This window comes from Trichechus manatus, unplaced genomic scaffold (genome assembly GCF_000243295.1).
Source record: "Trichechus manatus latirostris isolate Lorelei unplaced genomic scaffold, TriManLat1.0 scaffold00050, whole genome shotgun sequence".
Classification (NCBI taxonomy): Eukaryota; Metazoa; Chordata; class Mammalia; order Sirenia; family Trichechidae; genus Trichechus; species Trichechus manatus.
In genome coordinates this window covers 16,281,727-16,303,238 of record NW_004443986.1, presented here as the reverse complement: position 1 = coordinate 16,303,238, position 21,512 = coordinate 16,281,727, and the positions used below count along the sequence as shown (strand labels likewise).

At 41.7% G+C, this 21,512-nt stretch overlaps 1 protein-coding gene across 1 annotated transcript in view; it reads right to left on the bottom strand.

Moving 5' to 3' along the window:
* Nucleotides 1–21,512, bottom strand: part of CHN2 (chimerin 2) — a 349,869-nt gene that overhangs the window by 126,487 nt on the left and 201,870 nt on the right. Inside the window, exons 4-6 of the mRNA XM_004377494.2 lie at nucleotides 12,297–12,328; nucleotides 7,740–7,853; nucleotides 5,719–6,004 (exon numbers count right to left, since the gene is read on the bottom strand). Of these exons, the coding sequence (XP_004377551.2) occupies nucleotides 5,719–6,004; nucleotides 7,740–7,853; nucleotides 12,297–12,328 (432 nt within the window). The remainder of the gene's footprint in view (nucleotides 1–5,718; nucleotides 6,005–7,739; nucleotides 7,854–12,296; nucleotides 12,329–21,512) is intronic.

Sequence of the window (21,512 nt, the reverse complement as noted above, 5' to 3'; positions counted from 1 at the left end):
AATTTGAAGCAATTCATTCAATTTTTCAGTTATCCATCCCTTCGTTCAATGAGAGTTTACTGAGTTCTTGATGTGCTGGGCTTCAGAGTTAAGAAACTGAGGTAAGAATTCTACCTGAAACTGATCAACGCCCCAGGGAAGAAAGACAGAGGTGTCTAAACAACAGGTTCTCCAACTTCAACCTGTGGCAGAATTGTCTGGAGGGCCTGCTAAAAGTACAGGTTGCCGACCTGCCCTCCCTCTGCCACGCCCCAGCCCCCGACTCCCCCAGTCTCCCAACCCCCCAATTTCTGATACAGCAGGTTTGGGGTGGGGCTCGAGGATCTGCATATCTAACAAGTTGCTGATCCCTGATGACCACATTTTGAGAACTGTTGATGTAAATCACTACCTAGGACACAGCATGCTCAACTATCCTTATCCTAAAGGTTATGTGCAAACCTCTGGCAGCTGTGAGATGGGAGCAACTCCTCTCAAGTGGGTGAGGAAGGGCGAGTTCCAGCAGGTTTCCCTAAGAGAAACCTCTCTGTGGGACTTTAAAGGTGAGCAGAACTGCTGATCACAGTGGGGGCAGGGAACTTCCGGCAGCAGCCACGGAGGAGGAGAGGGGAGAGGGTGTGATAACATATAGACTGTTTAAAAAAAGGACCCCAGGCAGGAAAGGGAGGCCAGTGGAGGAGTTACACTGGGGCAGATGCAGAGCCGGACTGTAACGAGCTGGTCCCCATCACCTCCGGAGTCTCGTCATAGCCTCGCAACTCACCTTCTCCCTGCACTCTGCTGCTGCACTCAGCTTCTTGGGGGGCAGCCCGACAGACAGCACCTCTCCTCAGCTGTGTCCTTCGCTTTCTGCGCAGGGCTGCCCTGTGCTATGATTATCCTCTTCTAGGCCTAACCTTTAAGGGGCAGGTGGTTCAGTCGTGGAATTTTCGCCTTCCATGCGGAAGACCCAGGTTCAACTTCTGACCGATGAACTTCATGCCCAGCCACCACCTGTCTGTCAGTGGAGGCTTGCCTGCTGCTATGATGATGAGCAGGTTTCAGCAGAGCTTCTAGATTAAGAAAGACTAGGAATAAAGGCCTGGCAATCTACTTCCAAAAATCAGCCAATGAAAAGCCTACGGATCACAACCGTCCAATCCACAGCTGATCATGGGGATGGCACAGGACCGGGCAGTGTTTGGTCCATTGTGCATGGGGTCATTGTGAGTCAGGGCCAACTCAATGGCAGCTAACAACCACCCCAAACTGTAGTTAAAGGCTGCGAAGCCCAGACTCTTTGTTAAGGATACCATGGAGAAATGAAAGAAAAAGGGTGTTAGCAGCATGGGGGAGTGGCCAGGTTCCTGCCCAGACTGACTCAAGGGAGGTGTTGGCCTCCTCTGTCCCCAGAGATGCTGGGATACGAGGAATGACACCAAAGGTGAGGGGACTGGGGACTTTTATGTTTCACTTACTCCTTGGATGGCACTCAGCTACCTAAAGGTTAGCTGTCTGACCCCACCCAGGGGCACCATGGAAGAAAGGCCTGGCAATCTGCTCCTGTAAAGATTACAGCAAAGAAAACCCTACGAAGCAGTTCTATTCTGTAACACACAGAGTCACCATGAATTGAAATTGACTCAAGGGTAATGGGTTTGTTTGTTTGTTTAAGGCACAGTAAATCAGTGTGATGCTTGTCAAAGCTCTTCCTAAATAGCGAGAGTGTCAGGAACTGCCCATTTAAAATGGCAATATTAAAACCAGGTGAAGTAGACCATCATATATACATGAATATTTGGAACTGGTGTGTGTGTGTGTGTCTGTGTGTGTCTCTGTGTGTGATACATTGAGTACAGAAGATGTTTTACTCTGAGGTTTGCTTTAAAATATGGAAATTTAAGACCTAAGGTATTCTTTTTTCTTATTTAATTTTTTTGAATAGCATAATGCACTGCTCACAGTTCAAAAATCAGAGCGTATGAAATAGTAACAGGGAAAACTTTCCTTAGCACACTTACCCCTTAGGCACCCACTTCTCCCCACAGGCTGACACTAGTTCTTGTATCCTTCAGGGGATATTTAATGATTTTGGAAGAAAAAACATAGATAAAATCTCTTTTCTTTTGTTTTACATAAATGACACAGTACTATACATATTATATTGCAAATTGCTTTTTTTCGTTTAATAACTCCGGAGATATTTCCATGTCAGCCCATATGGAATGTTATCATTCTTTTCTGTGGTTGCATAATATTCCTTTGCATGGATGCACCATAATGTATTTAAGCAGTTCCCGTCTGATAGCCATTTGGGTTGCTTTCTAACTTTTGCTACTATAAAAATAGTGAAATGAATAAACTGGTAAAATATAATATATTTTTTAAATGTGCTTTTATTACATCAAGAGTATAGATGATTTTTTCCTTAGTAAAACATAAATGCAACTTAATATGACAAACCAGATATATTTAATAAAAATGTGGCATTGAAACCATTGTTGCTATATATCTTTGATTAAGTAGGGTCTACTTTATAAGAAAGTTTATTCTAACTAGTAGCAGCAGTGTGTTTTCTAAAACAGATCGTGTAAATGTTGAGTGATTTTTAGCATCAGTTGACTTAGGATGGTCAAAACCAACAGTGTTTACTTGAAGCAATTAGGCTATTTGTGAAGGGCAGAGCTAGTTCCAGCTGCTTAGTAGATTTGAAAACTTATGAACTTGAACTTGGACATAGGAAGTCCTGGTTTGAGTCCTAACTCTGCCCTTGTGATCCTTTCAATAAAGTAGGGAGGATGATTCCTCCCCCATGGACTTTGCAAAGTTGTTGTGATGATAAAACTGGAAATCATTTCACACATGTGAAACCCCCTTCATGAATATAAATGTCTGTGCCAAAGTTAAATAGTGTTGTTATCTTACTTTGCTTCCAGCGCCATTTCTGAAGGTCAGTAGATAATCTGTCTATGGAATAAATTTTGAAATATGTTTCATAAAAAAAATTACACTAGGCATGACCATTTTAATTAAACACATCAAATGGTGGCCCTTGCATATCAGAATGTTTTTAAATCAATCAGATGAATAATCAGAAAGGAAACATCCCTACTGGCTCAACTCCCACAACTGTGTTTTTTTTTTTTTTGTCACCCTTTCCATCTCTCCGCCTCATCTCCAGTTATTAAAACCAAGTTCACTGCTAACAGTCTTGACAGGAGATAAATCTGGAAACCACTCAAACCTGATAGGGTAGGTAGTATCTTTTTGTCAATTAACAATGTTAATATTCTTGGATTCAAAGGTAACATAGTCTCTCTGGACTCATCTGGAAATGATCAATACACCAAATGGGTGAACAAAATTTAAGTACTCTGGAAAATAAAATGCTGATTGGCATGGATTTGAGAAGTATTAGGAAACCTACCCATCTCACTGATTACAACCTTCAAGATGTGCCATTACTGAAGCAGACAGACACTCCCGGCCATTCTCAGTCATTCCATTCAAGTTTCTGCCACCTCTTTTCTAGTCCCTGCCTCTGTGGCAACAGTCCACTGACCTGCCCTTAAGGGAAACAGAATCTCTGCCAAGACTCAGACTTTTAATAATTCTACTTGTCAATACAAGTCAGAAGGAAATGGATGGATAGGTACCAAGTTACCTAACAAACCTAGTAACAAAATGAGTGGCCCCCAGCTAGTGAACAGGCCCAGCATTCAGTGTCCCCCAGGAAAGCTAAACATCCTATCATTAGTGTCTGCGAGAGCCCATGCCACCAACACCTGTCCATCAAAACCATTCACTGAGCTTGGACTTCATCCTTCAATATTTTATGTATTTACCTTTTTCCAAAAAGAGAAAAATGCTCTGAGTGGCTCATTTAAAGTGACTGTTAATCCGATTATTCATTTCCTCTAAAATTTAATTTTTATAAATAAAAATGACCTATAGGAAAGAATGCATTCTGTTTCACAAGTTTCCAGAAATATCTGTTTCTATTGTCTAAATTTCCCTCTGGGGGAAGACAAGGATCGAGAAATATCAATTCTGATACCCAGGATCTAAACTCTCATCCCATACCCAGACGAGGACACTCTTTCTTCTCATCTCTTTGCCTTGAAATGTTCTATTGTGCAGCCTGCGGTCTGTAACAGATTGCCTTTCTGGTGGCACTGCTCTCTGATTCAAAAATATAAACACCGTTTCAGAGATTTATTTTACAATTCATCTTCTGATTTGTCATGGCTGGGAAGGTCAGCTTCCAGATTTTCTATTCTAAATTACTTTTGAACAGATTTTGTAAACAGACTGAGGGACGGCTTCCGTCTGGACCTGAACAACCTCTGAAAGTTGGGACGAAAGTCCTCTCTCTCTCTGCTGTTTAAACATAAACAATCAGAATCCCCACTATTACCCAACTCAATTCTTTGAAAAAGAATAAACAGGTGTTTCAGAGGCACTGGAGTTATAAAAAGAAAATGGCAAATTATTTTTTCATGGGCCAGTTGCTCAACTGATGTGATTCTGGGGACGGTTCTTCTAGGCTCTAAAGCTCAATTAGCAAATCAATTAAGATCTTCTCCCTCCCTTGCCAACAGGACCACATTGCCACCTCCGCCCTACTCCCCACTTGAGTGCTTTCCCGCGTATCCCCACCACGGATGACAAACACGTCCATCCACCTGAGGCTCCTTTGCTTTTCCACTAACAGTGGACGATGGATGTGTGCATGTGTGTGGGGGTCAGGAGGGGGCATTCCAGCTTAATTAAGGATTAGCAACCACTCAGAAGGAGCAGTGCTAGCCATTCCGGCTGCTTATTTATGTCTGTCCCCAGTCCTAGCTTGCTTTAGAAGCTGAGCTCAGCATGGGCTCATTGTGGGGGCTGAACGGTGTGGTTGGCTGTCACTTTCTTTCAGTGGAAGGCAGATAGGGCCAGGCAAACCAGATGGTTACTAAAAGGGCACATCCAAAAAAATCTGCTAGCAAATTGTGGGCATGCCTTTCAAATAGTCAGCAACTTCCTGGAGAGGAAAATCAGACCTCCATCAGCACATCTTGCAACGACCCATCCATCTCCCACACTTACCTACTTACGGATTCTCTAATCCTCGGTAAGGCATAATCACTCTCCATCTGGGGCCCAAGGGCAGCCTGTCTTTCTAAGCTTCCCAGATAACTCCCCACTATCTATTAAGCCGGTATCACCACTAATGCTCCCGTATCTGTTAGTAGAATCTTTTATCTGGGTGAGACCAAACTGCAAAAGACGGCTGATCTATGGAATCATGGATGGTCACCTAGTCCTAAAAGAAGCCAATACAAATCCTATGTAGTTGGCTAGTTGGGTGGAACTGTAGATGGAGCCAGTAATGCTTCAAATAGTAATTAATGTCCAGTGACTCTTTCCAAATACTAATGGAATTTTTTCCCTAAACGCCAAATCAAACCTTAAATATCAGGATAATTACTTGTTGAAGTCTTGGCTCTGCTACCATCTGACTGTATGACTCTGGACAAATCACTGAATGTTTCTGGGCCTTGGTTTCCTCATCTGTAAAATGAGGGGGTTGAACTGGAAGATTTCTAAGGTCTGTTTTAGCACTAAAATTCTAGAGTTCTTTGGGTGGGGTGGGTCTTCTCCAACATTTCCGCAAATCACACACGGAATTAATCACATGGTTATTAACCAGGGATCAAAAATAGAAAGACGGTTTCGTGCATACAAGTGGCTTACCTTTTCTACCGCTGTGTGTTCCTCATTTGTGACGCTTGTTTTCCTTGATTCGTGTTTCGACCTGCTCAGCCTTCTGGATACTTTTTCTCTGAGTAAAGTGGCATATCCAATGTGTTCATAAATGGGGTTCGTTGTCATTTTTGAAATGTATTCAGAAGCCTTTGTTTCTATGTACAGTGTTATCAAGCCATCTGTTACCAGATCATGAATTGATTCAAACCTCTTCTCTCCCACAAAGTGTTTCCCATCGTAGAAGAGCCTGTAGTTTAGGGTCTGGTTCCCAAACCTGCTTCAGAAAGAAGGAGAGATTGTAATAGTGCTAGAAATAATCATTTTTAATAACAATAACAGGCAGCATGTCCTGGATGTCAGGCACTGGGCCAAGTACTTTACATGTTGTTTTTATGCTTATTTTTCATTTATTTATCCTAGAGACCATTTGAGAGGAGTCTTATTATTATTATCCCTGTTTTACAGCTGGGGAGCTGAGGTTTGAAGAGATGGGGGTACCTGCTTCACGTTACACTCCTGGAAAGAGGCAGAGGTGGGATTTGACCCCAGGCAGCCTTATGGTTATTTGATAACAATTATTTGATCCTAGCAATCCCTAAGGCCATTGGGTTATTATCATTCTCACTTGTAAAATGAGAATAGCCAGAAGGGTAGAGTTTAATCTACAAACACCTTGTTTATAAACCGGAGCCCTGGTGGTGCAGTGGTTAACAGTTTGGTTTCTAACCAAAAGGTAAGCTGTTCAAATCAACGAGCTGCTCCTTGGAAACCCTATGGGGCAGTTCTACTCTGTCCTATAGGATCGCTATGAGTCAAAATTGACTGAATGACAATGTGTTTGTTTGTTTTTGTTTTTGCTTATAAACTTCCTTATGGGAACTAGCCAGCCCCGTCTGCCCTCTGCCCTGTACCTGGCGAGTATCTTAGCACCACTGCTCCTGATCACCATCAGCAGAGCACCCCACGCCTCCGACCCAGCTGATGCAGCTGCAGGGGGCGAAAGGGGAGGAGGTGTACTAAGCTTCCCGCTTGAGCTGCCATTTCAAGTCCCAGCAACTTAACCTCTAGGGTCCCCCCATTTAGGCGCTGGCTCTCCCCTCTCCACCCTGGTCCTACTTCTCACAGCCCTGCATGGCTCCCTGCTGGGACCACCAGTGCCTGCTGCGGGAGCACTGGGAGACAGGAAAATGCTTTGCATACCCAGAGCACTTGATAGCTTTTGAAATACTATTTCGTAATTATATCATGTAAGATGTGTTCTATATATGCCCAGTTGCAACTTGGAAAGTATCTTTCCACTGTCCCAATATCGAGATAGTACATTGAACACACCTTTGTGGGCCGGCCTGGGAAGTTTCCATTTATATCATTCCTTCTATGGAGAAAAGTCTTCCCAATTCCAAATGAATTTCTGGATTCCCAAGTGAAATTTTGGAAGATGATTCGACTCTGAAATTAGATATCTTCACCAACCCTCACAGGATTGTCGTGAGGTCCAAATGAAATCACATAATTGATCAAGGTTAGGGAAGTGTAGTAAATGCTTTTGGATATTGTGATTTCCTATACTTGCGATTTTGTGCTAAAAGGCTTGGGAGAACGCTTCTCTGATGGCCCACTGGCATGGAGAGTTGTGACTGTCAAGTTCTTTGGGTCAAAGTGATCCCTGAGAAGACCCTGTGCACAAACTGCTCGTCTTTCCAGGCATACACAACATGAAGTGAAGAACTTCGACAAGGCTGCTGGGAATTAACTGAGCCAGAGATGTTTCTCCCTCAATTAACTCCATGTTTCAGGCAGAGACAGTTAATAGAACACTGACTTTCCAGCTAACTCTCCAGTTTACTCTGTGTCCAGGAATACAGCCTCAGGCTCCACACAGACATCTGTTGGTGAAAATACGTATACAGCCCCTGATATGCAGCTGGTGCTTTGTAAACAAAGTGAAAATAAAAAATAAGCAAAGTTACTAGTAAAGCAATTAAGACAAGGAAAGAAAGCTAGCTCACCGCAGAGCTAAGGTGTAACATCCTGGCTGCCGCTGGCTTTCTCTAAGAATGTATGCACCCTCCACGCCTCCGAGAAGCTCGTCAGCCTTCTCCCGAGAGATGATCCCGTGGAACCTGAGGGGAGATAATACCATAGTTCTCTGAACAAACCGTATAAACAGTGTGGAGATAAAAGAAGACCACTCATAAGAGAATAGGAAAGTCTATTCATTCAGAGCTTGCTATAGCAAGGGAGTCAGCCACCATCACTTGCATTTGGCAGAGTGTCAAGGGGAGGCAGGGGAGTAGGAAAGCTTTACAGTAGGAAAAGGGAAGGCTTCTGGTGTGCCCTGATTGGAGACCTTTGGCAGGGGCAGAGGTTGTGGCCAGAGTTCTATTGTCATGGATGGCCTGGCCACTCTCCATTTGTGTATTGAGTCTCTCAAAAGTATGGACTAGAAAAACCTAGGTGAAATGGCAGGGCCGCAGCATCTACTGCCCCCAACGGGACGAAGAGAGTGGTGACTACTGCATGTCTTGAATATGGACATGCAACCATCTCTCAGCATACTCCTAAACAGATAGTAAGTGTTCAAATAGGAAGCTGAAAGGAAGAACACCCAGTCCACCTAGCTTTCTGCTATTGTCTTTGCTCTCATGCTAAAAATTAAAGTCGACACAAAAAGGTGGGTAATAGTTCCCTTTTTAACAAAAGAGCAATTAGCAATTTAGCTCTCAGCTCATACACAGAGAACTAGATATTATCCTGATTGCAAATGAATGTATATTGATTACCAACCTGCTTACTTAAGGTGCAGGGTGTTTTTATTTTTAGAGGCTCATTCTCCAGGAATAATAATAACAATAATAATCAACTTTCTTCCATTTCTTTAAATTTTGAGCGCAATCCTCCCCCCCACCCCCCACCTCCGGGTGCCATTGAGTTGATTCCAACTCATAGTGACCCTATAGGACAGAGTAGAACTGCCCCAGAGGGTTTCCAGGGAGCACCTGGTGGATTCAAACTGCCCCCCTTTTGGTTAGCAGCCGTACACTTAATCACTACGCCACCAGGGTTTCCAATAGCTTAGGGATATGTCTGAAAAATGTACCTATTTTGCTTTTTTCAACATAGTTTATTTTCTTTTTCTCCAATAAAAGTAATACTCACTCACATGTAGAAAACAGCATGTCCTGGGGGATCGCAAGCTTGGCCCATGGCCATTTTGCTTGGACAGTGGATGGCTGAGGCCTGGAGAGTGGACAGGGACGTCCAGGAGGAAGACGGTGAAGTGAGAGAGTTTGGGTCAGGGAACCAGCTCACTTTCCCTGCTGGCCTTCAAGCAAAGACAGCTACCCAGCCCCATTCCTGGAGACTGGTCGATCAGTACTTCAAAGGGAGGTGGAGGATCTGAGGCTGATGCTGAAGCTCCCGGAAGAGGGAGCGATACCCCCTTTCTAAGATTACCTATACAATCTTGGAGAGCTTAGGGGAATAAATAAGAAAAAAATTTCCGGACAGAAAATAACCTCTTCACCTTCTCGGAAGGAGGGAAACGAGGTCAGCTAGACAAAAAGGTTTTTTTATTTTTGCCCCTCCCAGGAATGCAAAGATTAGATTAGAGGAGAAATGCAGCAGGATGATATTTTGAAAAAATATACCGCAATATTTATTTTCTAATTCCCTTGTAGCCTTAAAAACAGATCTTGAAAACTGAAGTTTTGTCTTAGAGGAGGGAGGCCAGAAAAAGCTGTGGCTTTGACTTTCAAAATCGGCTCTTAAAAGTCTAAGGCAGTGATAGCTTCGGAGAAAATGGTTTCTCTGGCTTCCCAAATCTGGGTTTTAAATGTTGAGAGCTAAAGTCTGGAGGTCTTGGAGCAACACTTTTCTAGAGTGAGGATGAATGTGCCGTGAAATAAGAGCTCCAAAAGGAGCCAGGGTCTCCAGTTCCTGAGGGGGGAGATTTGGCGGGCTTTTGGATGCAGCCCAGACACAGTGGGCCTGAGTGGACCCCACACAGCATCAGGTGTGGTGCTGGGACCGGTAGATCAGTTTATGGGGATTCTGGAGCAGAAGTCTTTGGGGCTTTGTTTCTGAGTGTGGCCAGTGGACCCTGTGAACTGTGTAGAGGAGCCTCCTGTGTGCTTGAGGGTAGGGCAGGAGAGGGCTGGATAAAGGGTCTGGACAGACAGACTGGGCCCTGAGAGTGTGAGTGTCTGTATGTGTGTGTGAATGTGCATGAGTGCATGTGTGTGAGAGTGTCTGAATGTGTGAGTGTGAATATGTGAGTGTGTGTGTGTGTGTGTGAGTGTGTGTGTGTGTGGTGGGAGGGAGGGACGTGTCGGGGAGTAGGGAATGCAGAAGACATCAGAAAGCCAGAAAGCTCCCACCTGGGAGTCAGAAAGGATGAAAGCTGGTGCCAGAAGCAGCTTGAGACCGGGAGGCTCAGGATACCACCTGGCTGTGGGCCAGGCCAGGCCAGGGCAGGGGAAGACCAAGGCAGGGTTAAAGCACACTTCATAGATGTCAGGGAGACAGACTCAGAGAAGGCATAGGGACTTGATGCCCCTGCCACAGCTCACTCCCGGGGACAAAGGCAGGGGGAAGAGGAAGAGGAGTATCCCAAACAAGCAGTTAACCTGAAAGTGACTAAATTTTAAATCCCTCGAAATGGCATTTTAAGTAATAGCCAGCAGCAGAAACAGAGGGTCAAGAATTCAGTTAAATTCAATTATACAAAAGAAGAAAATCACAATTTTGTGCACCTGAAGACCTAGTTGGTGGGACATTATCTCTTAATGCATGGTTTTAAAAAGTCTAAACATTTAAGATGTATGTATCTTATGATCAAAACTGTGTAAAAAGAAAGTGTGCACAGACAAAAGACTGGAGGGAAATAGATGAAGGGAAAAAAGTCAAGGATGATGCTCTTTCATAGTGGGACTATGGGGGCTTCCACCCTGAATTTTCCTGTATTTTCTAATTTTCCCAAATTAGCATGTGTTTATTAATTAAATTTTTAAAAATAAAATGAATACATATACACAATGGGAAAATTGAAAATCCAAAAATTGAAACGTACAAAAGAAATAATAAAAATGTAAACAGTACAAAAATAATTCCCTCTTCTTAAAGGTATCCATTGTCAACATTGTCTTATAATATCTTCTAGGAAAAAATATGCATATGCATTTCCTGAATATAGCATGTATTACTTTTTGAATAGAACAAGCCAACCAACCAACCAACCAACAAAAAAAACCTCATTTAAAAAAAAAAAAAGAAAAGGAAGGGAATCTGGAGGTTTTCAGTTAATTTTCCTTTAATATAAATTGCTCTTTTTTTTTGTGGTTAAGAAAACATTCCTTGGTCTCCTCTGACTCCATATTTTATGTGGTTTAGGGGTTGGAGGATGCAAACTGGAAGGTTTATTCAATAAAACTTTAATGCAAAAAAAATGCACAATAAATAAAATTCCTTCTGGAATTCATGTATAAAAAAAATGGTCCCTTTGAGAGTACAGGGTGGGTTTTCATTTTCCCTGTTTTATTAATTGTGCTGTCTGTAAACAAAATCCAAATCAGTGTATTAAGCAGAAAAAGTCATGCTACAGTGAAGGCTAGACATCGGGGACATGGGGATGGACTAAGAGAGGTGGCATTGTAACGCAAGCATTCTAAAGGCTCCAGCTGAACTCCCAAGGCCCAGCAAGGAAGGTCCAGGAATGCAGCCATGGCAATTAGGAAGGAGCTGCCAGGCTGGGATAAATAAGAGGGCCATTAATCACAAAGGCGAGGCTCTGATGGGTAAGGTAATAAGAGGAAGAAGGTTTTGGATTGGCCAGGAGAGCTTGGGAGGTGGACTTGAAAGAGACTTTGCTTCATAACGCCTCCAGGTTGACCAAGGGAAGGAAAGCAATTTATGCATTTCCTCTCCCTCTGGAAGGTTCTGCCTGCCTTCTGTGAACCATTCTCCACGCCACAGTCTTATATTGTGAATTATTTTTATGGTCAGGCATATTCGCTTTGTAGTAGGTTTCTGAGGAAGTAAGACAAAACTAGAGTTGCGCTTAAGAGGAAAATGGGGGAAATAATAATTATGGTATTAAGGTAATTTGGCTAATATAATCAAGTCAAGGGAAATCATCATTTTGGTTTTCTGGAACTGCACAGAAAGGGGATGTCTTTTCCAAGTACTGTGTTTACTGAGGTAGAGTCAGTAATTTGACACCCCAAATTTTTATATTGTTTTAGGTGGAAAGTAAAGTAAAATACCAACAGAGCCTCAACTATGGAAAATGCTACTTTACATTTCAAATAGTTTCCAAGCTGCTTTTGTTGAGGGAACTGTGGTATGAGACAGTTTCCCTCCCACGTGAACGGAAACCAAGCACCTGAGTATTATAAAGAAAAGTCAATACAAAGGCGTCTGATTGCATTTATTCGTATGGTTAAACTCTGGCATAATGGACATTTGATGAAGACCATATATTAGAGAATTTTTAATATTTAATTTTAAATGACACATGAAGTAACTACTTATTAAATTATTAAAACAAAGAATAGCATAATACATACTCTCTTCCATAATATTTTGGTCTGTTTTCCACCTATATTAAAAAGAAGAAAAATATTAATAATGCATTTGAATTCAAATCAGCTAGATAAAAATATTATTCAAATGAATAGAGCTAGAGTTCTGGTTGTAATTTTATTACAGCCTTTATTTCCCAAATCAGAGATCCAGGAAGCTATAGTTAACCAACACATTCTACTGTCTTGGGTAGGATTGACCTAGAATCTCCACATTTCTCTAATCATTAGGCTCATTCCTCATCCAACCTCAACTGCCAAATAAAAACAATTTTCAAATGAGGCAAAGTGAAGCTTATTTTCATGTTAAGAAATTTATAAAGATACTATAAGGTTTCATTCTCAAGGACAAAACACATATTTCCAGCATGAATAAAATATAAACATTTATTTTAATCTTCATCTAATTGTTTCATCATGCATTTATAATAAAAATATAGAGCACCTAGATTAAAAAATAAAACAAGTTTAATTTGGTCTCTCTCTAAATAAAATCAATACTCTAATATTCTTATTTTTTCAACAAATGGTTAATTGGCTGAAATTCATTTGACATCAGAGGTATATGATAGAAAGGACAAGATTTATGACTTGACTCAAAATCACTTAACATTCCAGAAAAGGTTTTTCAATCACTGCCTCAATCTTGGGGTTATCACATTGGATTTTTATCACATGTATGATAATCTACTTCATAAAAAGTTTGTTGTCTTATGTTTATGGTGTTGGAGTTGGTGAGAAATTAACAGGAATTCTCATGTTCAGCTTTTGTTCTTCTAATACTACTGCAGGAACATTCACAATAAAGTAGGGCCACATTATGTTATGAATTTTTGTTGATAGTTACAACTGAGATGGTATATTTATTTACTAGAGTAGAATATTTGTCTGGCAGCTGTGTCGTTTGCAGTCATTTTTGTCTACAAATAGGCGTTTTTTTTTTTTTTTTAAGGAAAATAACTTATCAGCTGGGCTCACAGGTAGGTACAATGTTGGGATTTCAAGCTACTGGGCAGTCCACTGATCTACCCACATCCTCCAAAGGGTGCAGTGCACCTGAGCATGCAGTAGATCACTGTAAACTAGGGGAAGAGGTACAGACAGGGGAAGCCGGGGCTCTGAGGACCACACTCACAATCCTGCCTAGAACCAATCCAACTGGCATAAAAGTCATCATCTAGACACTTCTAAATATGTGCTCACTGTTCTGTGCATTTTACACTTGAAGAGCACTGAACCAAGAGGAGGCATTTATAACTCAACCTTCAAGGTTTGAAACTTGCAGAGTGTCATTTATCAAGGAAGAGCTAAATAATATCATTAATAGAAGCAGAAAGTGTGTAAAAAGGGACATTCTTATCTGAATTCCTTTTTATTGATGACGTGTTCCATCACTCCACATGCTGGTAAGTTTTTTAATAGGAATTCAACATTTTGCCATTTATATCATTCTATTGCTTTTCAAAGTTCTTCATTACTTTTATGTTACTGTTGATATGTGACTGCAACATCAACATACCATAAAAGAATTTAAAAATAGAAAAGTCAATGGAAGTACACAATGTATAACGGGCAGGATATCTCTCCATTCTTTGACAGCTAATACTCCAAATTTTCAAATGATTCTCTACAAAAAAAACAAAAGGCCAAATTTGTTGCCGTCGAGCTGATTCTGACTCATAGCGACCCTATAGGACATAGTAGAACGGCCCCATAGGGTTTCCAAGGCTGTAATCTTTATGGAAGCTGACTGCCGCACCTTTTTGCCATGGAGTGGCTGGTGGGTTCCAACTGCTGACCTTTGGGTTAGTAGCTGAGTGTTTAACCATTGTACCACCAGGACCCCTTGATTCTCTATAAGGATATTCTTATTTCCATCTTTTTAGCCAAGCACAAGTTTGCAAAACCTGGGTGTAGCTCCCAATCTAGTTTCCTTCCCCTATCTTATTTTCCCAAAAGGGAAGAGTAACTAATCTAACTTTCTAGACTGTTAGCCTGGTAGACAGAGCCTACTACTAACTCCTGGCACGCAGGCAAGTATTTAATAAATGTTGAATTTAATTGTCTCTTAACAGACAACAGATTGCTTTTAGTTCATCGACCAATCATCAAAATATATGGTATACTTATATGTTCGGCTCCGTGCTCAGCCCTTTTACTGTTTCATGAAGTAATGACCTCACAGGAGCAACAGTGGAAAGGTATGGGGAGTTCCATGGTGTTCTCCACTTGCAAACCAAAACCAAGCCAATCATGTTGCCATCAAGTCAGTTCCAACTAATGGTGACTCCATGTGTTACAGAGTAGAGCTGCTCCATAGGGTTTTCTTGGCTGCTGTCTTTACGAAAGCATGTTGTCAGTCCTTTCTTCCACACTGCCTCTGAGTGGGTTTGAACAGCTAACCTTAAGGCTAATAGTCGAGCACAAGCCATCTGCGCCACCCAGGGACCTTCTATGCTTGCAGCAGGAGGGAAATACTTAAGGAAAAATCTAACATAACCCCCAAGTAAGGATGCCAATATTTATGGTGCCTTGAGGGATACCAAATAAAATCCTGCCCAGAGGAGAGTTTGATCAACTGAGGGACAAGTTTTCCACGTATAGAAATGTCTAGAAAATAAAACAGGAGCACTGAATTGTGTGGTACAGACTATATCTGGAATAGGGCCGTGGAAGAGAGCACAAATATTGCATGGAAAACATACTAAAATATTCATTGTTTATCTGAAATTCAAATTCAACTAGACATCCTGTTTTTGTTTCCTTTTTTACTGAGTCTGGCAACCCTGAATAGGGAAAATGAAAGATGGAAGTAAGAGGGAGCAAAGACCAAGGATATAGTCGGCCATTTAATCACTGCGCCCCCTGGAGGGGGCTGTTTTGATAGCTGTCTGATTAAATCTCTCTTCCCTCTCTATCGCTCTTAAAGAAAACATAGCTCCTTGTTAGATTGGGAGAGAAATGCTGGGATTAAAAAACAAAAACAAAACTCTTCCTTTTCCTAAATTTTTTTTCTTGTAGAAGTCTAAACATAGTCTGTATCTCTATACCTCTATATTCCACTAAACTTTGAAATTTTAGTGAGGAGCTTCATTTTCATTTTAAGTTACCCGCTGACGTCAAGGTGGTTCTGAGTCATAGTGAACTTATAGGACAGAGTAGAACTGCCCCAGAGGGTTTCCAAGGCTGTAATCTTTGTGGAAATGACTGCCACGTCATTCTCCCATGGAGCAGCTGGTGGGTTTGAACCACAGACCTTTTGATTAGCAGCCAAGCTCTTTAACCACTGTGCTACCCAACCCACTGCCAGTCGAATCTATTCCGACTCATAGTAACTCCATAGGGTTTCCAAGGCTGTAAATCTCTATAGAAGCAGACTGCCATATCTTTGTCCGAGGAGCCACTGGTGGTCTTGACTAGACGACTTTTCAGTTAGCAGTTGGTCGCTTTAACCACTGCGCCACCAGGGCTCCTTATTTTTTGTTAAATGACTCTAAAATGATCATAGAACATCATATTTTTTCAGGTTGGATAATATTGAATCCTCAGATCCAGACAAAACAGAGGTGGCCCACTGTCAGGGCTCCTGGGGACAAGAGACTTGCCTAGAGAGATGTAACCTGTATGCTGTGACCCAGCAGTGCCTTAAAGAACCTGGCTCACTCTCTAGGCTCGGCTCCATGTCAGCGACTGATGGCAGCTGGGACTCACCTGTGAAATGCGGGTTTCTTTTCTCAAAGAAGCTGAAGCACTGATTTTCAGTTTCCTAATGTATGAGAATCTCTTTAGTGACACCCATGAATGTGCATGAGAGAGAGGACGGTTAATAAATAAAAAGTAAAGCAGCTCAGAAGTTCTTGCATTCTCATTGGAAATTATAATTTGTTATGATCAGTCAACTTGATTCAAAAGTAGAGGAATAATTTAGGCAATCACGTGGATTCAGACAGGGACTAAACATGCGATATGTTCCAACATGAATGAAGGCTGGTTCTGGGGCTTTCTTGCCACTGTGATTATCCCAGGACAACATCTGGAGTCAGACAACCACCATCATGGTGAGCCTGGTCATTGTGGACATGGGCTAGAGAAACTGGATCTACAATGCCTGCTCTTGGGATTTAGTGCCCCACTTCAAGAAATGAAGAAGCCCACCCTTTTTAAAAAATAGAGGGAGTGTAGTAATCTGTAGACAAATGATTGAATCCTCCAATACTGGATCCTTAGATGATTTACTCAGTTCAGAAAGGAATAGCTCTCTTCAGTGAGGGAAAGCACCAAGTAGATCATTGAGCAAACAAATACATATGGTGAATTCGGAGTACAGAGTACGACCATACAGAATGGTGACTAATTTTTTTTTTTTTTAACAATTACACTTTTAATTCTAAATAAGCATCCTCTTCGTGAGACTAGTTCTCTGAGGTAGGCAATCTGTGCTGATTTTCCTGTAGATCAGAACATTTTTGGAGTTCCTCCTTAGGAACTGCCTTAAGATATACCGCCCTTATCTTGAATATCCTTACAGCTGCATTTCTCAAAGTGTGGACTGGGAGTCATTCAAAACAGGATGCTTGTTAAAGAGCGCACATTTGTGATTCCTACCTCAGACCAACTGAGCCAGAATTCCTAAGGATGGAGCTGGAATGCATTATTTAATCAAGCCCCCTAGATGATTTTTAAGCATACTAAAATCTCAGAGTATCTGGTATCTAGAAACATATACTTGCTTTGTGAGAATGGATTTGAGAGTGGGTGTCACTTCAGCAAAAGTTATTCAGAGCCAAGCTCAGTAAATGGGGTGAGTGATCATTTGAGACAAAAATGGTAAGATAATAAGATTTTCCCTGTGACTTGTTTCAAAGGTATTTTAGAAGAGACATTCCCAGCATGCTCTTAGCAATGGGAGCTAGGTGGAAATAAAAACATAGCTCACCAATATGACAGATAGGAAGGGGACCACATTCATGGAATACCCAAAAAACCTGTTGCCATTGAGTCAATTCCAACTCAGCGACCCTATAGGACAAAACAGAACTGCCCCCGTAGGGTTTCCAAGTAGGGGCTGGTGGATTTGAAGGGCCACCCTTTTGGTTAGCAGCCGAGAGCTTAACCACTCCGCAAAGACAACTTCATCTGTTGAAGACAGTTTACATCCTGTCTAGTCTTGTCCATGCAATCCATCCACCATATAGATATAGATCTCCAATGCAAATCCAGTGTAAATGTATGGCTTCTAACCTAATGGCCTCATTGCCCCATATTCATCCTATGCTACAATGAACCTGAATAACTTGCAGTTCCAACACTACCTCCTCCATGTGTTCATCATTTTTAATGTGTTCTTTTTTTAAGATGCTGAACTCTGTTTCAATAAGGGGCAGATCACACGATGGTTGAGGAGCAAGCTCTGGACTCAGGCTGCCTGGCTTTGAGGCCAGTTTTGGCCACTCATCAGCTGTGTGACTTGAAGCAAGTTACTAATCTCTCTGTTCCTTAGTGTCCTCATCTTTAAAATGGGGATGATAATAAAAGTACTTGCCTCCTCAGGTTGTAATTATTAAACAAGTAAATACATGTCATGTGCTTGCAATAGTGCCTGGCACACAGAGACGCTCAGTGGGTATTAGCTGTTACTGGTATCCTGGGGAGGCCTCTGCTGTATCGAACGAAGAATTAAGCTTATCCTTTTCTGTGCTCTTAGAGCTTGTTTTACATATCTCTATTAGAAAACTTATAGCAGTATATTTTAAATATTCAATTGCCAGTTTCTTCTCTAACTACTCTCTGAGCTTTTCAAAGCAGCAATATTGTCTTCATCACTGTATTCCCAGGATCTCACCCAATCCCAGACACAGAGTAAACGCAGGCACCCCTTGTTATCTGAATCTAATGCATTCTTGAAAATGTGTTGGGCAGCACATTTGCAAATAGCAATAGCATATAGCTATTCATATAGCAATAGTATATGTTCCATTTAGGGGCAATGGTTGTTCATTGGTAGAATTCTCACCTTTCATGTGGGAGACCTGGGTTCTATTCCCAGCCATTGCACTTCATGTACAGCCACCACTCATCTGTCAGTGGAGGCTTGTGGCTTGCTATGATGCTGAATAGCTTTCAGTGGAGCTTCCAGACTAGGATAGACTAGGAAGAAAGGCCTGGTGATCGACTTCCAAGAATCAGCCATTGAAAACCGTATGGATCACAATGGTCCAATCCACAACAAATCATGGGGGTGGCAAAGGACTGGGCAGAGTTTCGTTCTGTTGTGCATGGGGTCGCCATGAGTTGAGAAAAAAAAGCAGATTGCCAGGCCTTTCTTCTAAGGCACCACTGGGTAAACTTGAACCTCCAACCTTTTGGTTAGCAGCTGAGTGTGTTAACCATTTGTACCATCCAGGGACTGTAGGTTGTTAGAGATTTGGAATCTGCATTTTAATAAGATCCCCAGGAGATCTGTATAGACTTTAAAGTTTGAGAAGCACCTTGTTAGTCAGGACCCTTGACTAAAACATTTTTGCTGTCATGCACATGAGAACTAGTTGCGGCACATTTTTTAAAAACGTAGATAGTGATTTTGGTTAAAACTTTCTTTAAGTCGTTACATTTAATATTCAGATAGAGGGAGTTCGGATTGCAAAGGGAACCTGTACCCATTAACTGCGGAATGAGAGGAAGAAAACAGACTCAGGACTTGGCTCGTCAGTTCAACTGTGTGTGACCCTGAGTAGGTTATCAAACTTCTTTGCATCTCATTTTCTTCAACTTTCAAAAACCCAGAGTTATAAAAACATTCCATTTACCGCTTCAAAGATTAGACAAGACAATGCGTGTAAAAAACTGTAGGGGCTTGGAACAACATGGTAATAGTTCACATTTATAAGTAACTGCTCTGTGCCAAGACTTGTCCTTAGGGTTTCACAGGTATTATCTCATTTAGGCCTCAAAACAACCCTAGGAGGTAAGTGAATACTATTATTTTACAGGGCTATTAAATAGCTAGCTCAAGGTCACAGAGTTAGAAGTGGCTGAGCCTGGAATGGGGCCCAGGCCTTAGGAGCCAAGGCACATATGTGTAACCACTGTGCTCCATGCTTTTCTAAAAGATTCTACAGTTTGGCTATACATTACTACCAGTTGTTGTCAAGTTGATTCTGAATCCCAGGTCAGAGTAGAACTGTGCTCCATGGGGTTTTCAATGGCTGATTTTTTCAGAAGTAGCTCACCAGGCCTTTCTTCTGCGGTGTCTCTGGTTTGACTCGAACCTCCAGCCTTTCGGTTTGCAGTCCAGGACGTTAACTGTTTGCACCAAAGGGCTCTGGCTATGTATTAGATTGTCTGAATTGCTCCTAATTTTTCCTTGCCAGGACTGAACACCTTAAAATCTCATTGGAATGAACGGAATTCCACCAATGAGTTAACAAATAAGAACTTGGGATAAATTTGCCTAGATGTAGTATATTTGGGTCTCTCAAATATTCCCTTGAAATTTAGAATTATACGTATTCCCAAACTACCTGGTTTATGTTTCAATGTATTCTTCTAATTTTAAGGGGGAATTCTCAGTGATTTTGCCAAGTTTGAAAGAGCAGTAGGGTGACAGCTGCATAGTGAGAGACAGGAAGCATAATCCTAAAATGAGTTTGCTTTATAGTCAGATTATCATTGCCTAGATAAACACAAGTTCTTTTACATTCAACACAAAGGCATTTAAAGAATCTTGCAAGTCCTCTGTAAACAAAGTTTCCAATTATTGAAAAAAGAAAGCTTTTATAATCCCTCAGCAGCTGGTAAATGTTTAGTTTTTAACTAATAGAAATCATTTAAAAATCCAATTTAGCAACCTCCTACACAGAGCAGCTAGACCGCTGGGTTTTCTTAGATATAGATCAAGTGGGGAGAGAAAAGGCTTTTCATCAGGGATTTGTACTGGTGATATTGGGGCAATTTCATCCAGAAAACATAAATATGGGTAATTCCTTTCTAATTAGAAATCAGGGCTCTCTAGTGAAAGGGAGAGAAAGAAAATGCAAATACTGAAACGTACAGCCTTGTAGTCAAACTGCTTAATATAGAATGAAAATTGAGCAAGCTTCAAAATCTCCTATTTCTTTTCATCCAGACTCTAAGGTCTTGTTTTTCCTGATGGCATTATTTTCAGAATTCTGACTGGGCACCGATGAGGTGACTTCCTTCCTGTCTCGTTTAGAATGTATTATAAAAATCTACTGGACTTTTGTTTTGTAATAAACCTTAAAAGATTACCGATGGGCTATTCAAAGTTGTAAGTATACAAGACTCACGCTACATCTCTTTGTCATCTGGACACTTTAGTAACCTGGTCTACACATTCTTTGAACTTATTAGAGGCACATGAATAGTCAGGTGAGCTTCATGACCTCTGACTATGAGCCCCTTGAGGGAAGGGCACTTGTCTTTGCATCTCTGTTTCCCCAGTGCCCAGCAGCGTATCTTGCACAGAGCACACCATCAACGAAACTAACAGACTAATTGAAAGGCGAGTCTGCTTTATGCCTCCACGTCGCCTTTCTGGAGCTCGCTGAAATTTCAATGGTGCCTTCAATGGAAAGTTGGGCAGTATTGGTGGCTCACGTCTTGGTGCGTTATGCCTCTGAGCCACAGGACAAAACTTGACCCCCTTCCTGCTTTCTGAATCTCCAAAGAGTGGAGACTGAAGACCCCGGAGAACAACTGCGGCTTCGTGATTCTGTGATTCTGTTCATCAAGACCCGCACCTTCTCTAGAACAGGGTTGAACACATGGACCAGCATAAGCCATTCAGATGCTCTGTCTCTAGAACTTGCAACTTGAGCAGAAACAGGAGAAAGTTAGAGTTGATTCACATGCATGTCAGAGCCTAATAATAATAATAATAGTTATCAAGAACATATCATGTGCCAGACATTGTTCTGAACACTTTCTTTACATACATTAATCCATCTAATCTTTGCAGCTACCCAATAAGTAAGATCTGTTATACTCATTTCCAAAGGGCAAACTGAGGCAGAGAAGCAGAGTGTAAAAGCAGGAGGCCCTTAACCACCCTAACCACCATGTTCTACTGCCCAGAGGTGTACCAGACCTCCTACCTGACCTACTTCACATCCTACTTGAAGCCCTTTGTTCAGCACATCTTTCCATTCAGGGAATTTCCTCATATCCTCTAGTCTCCCACCC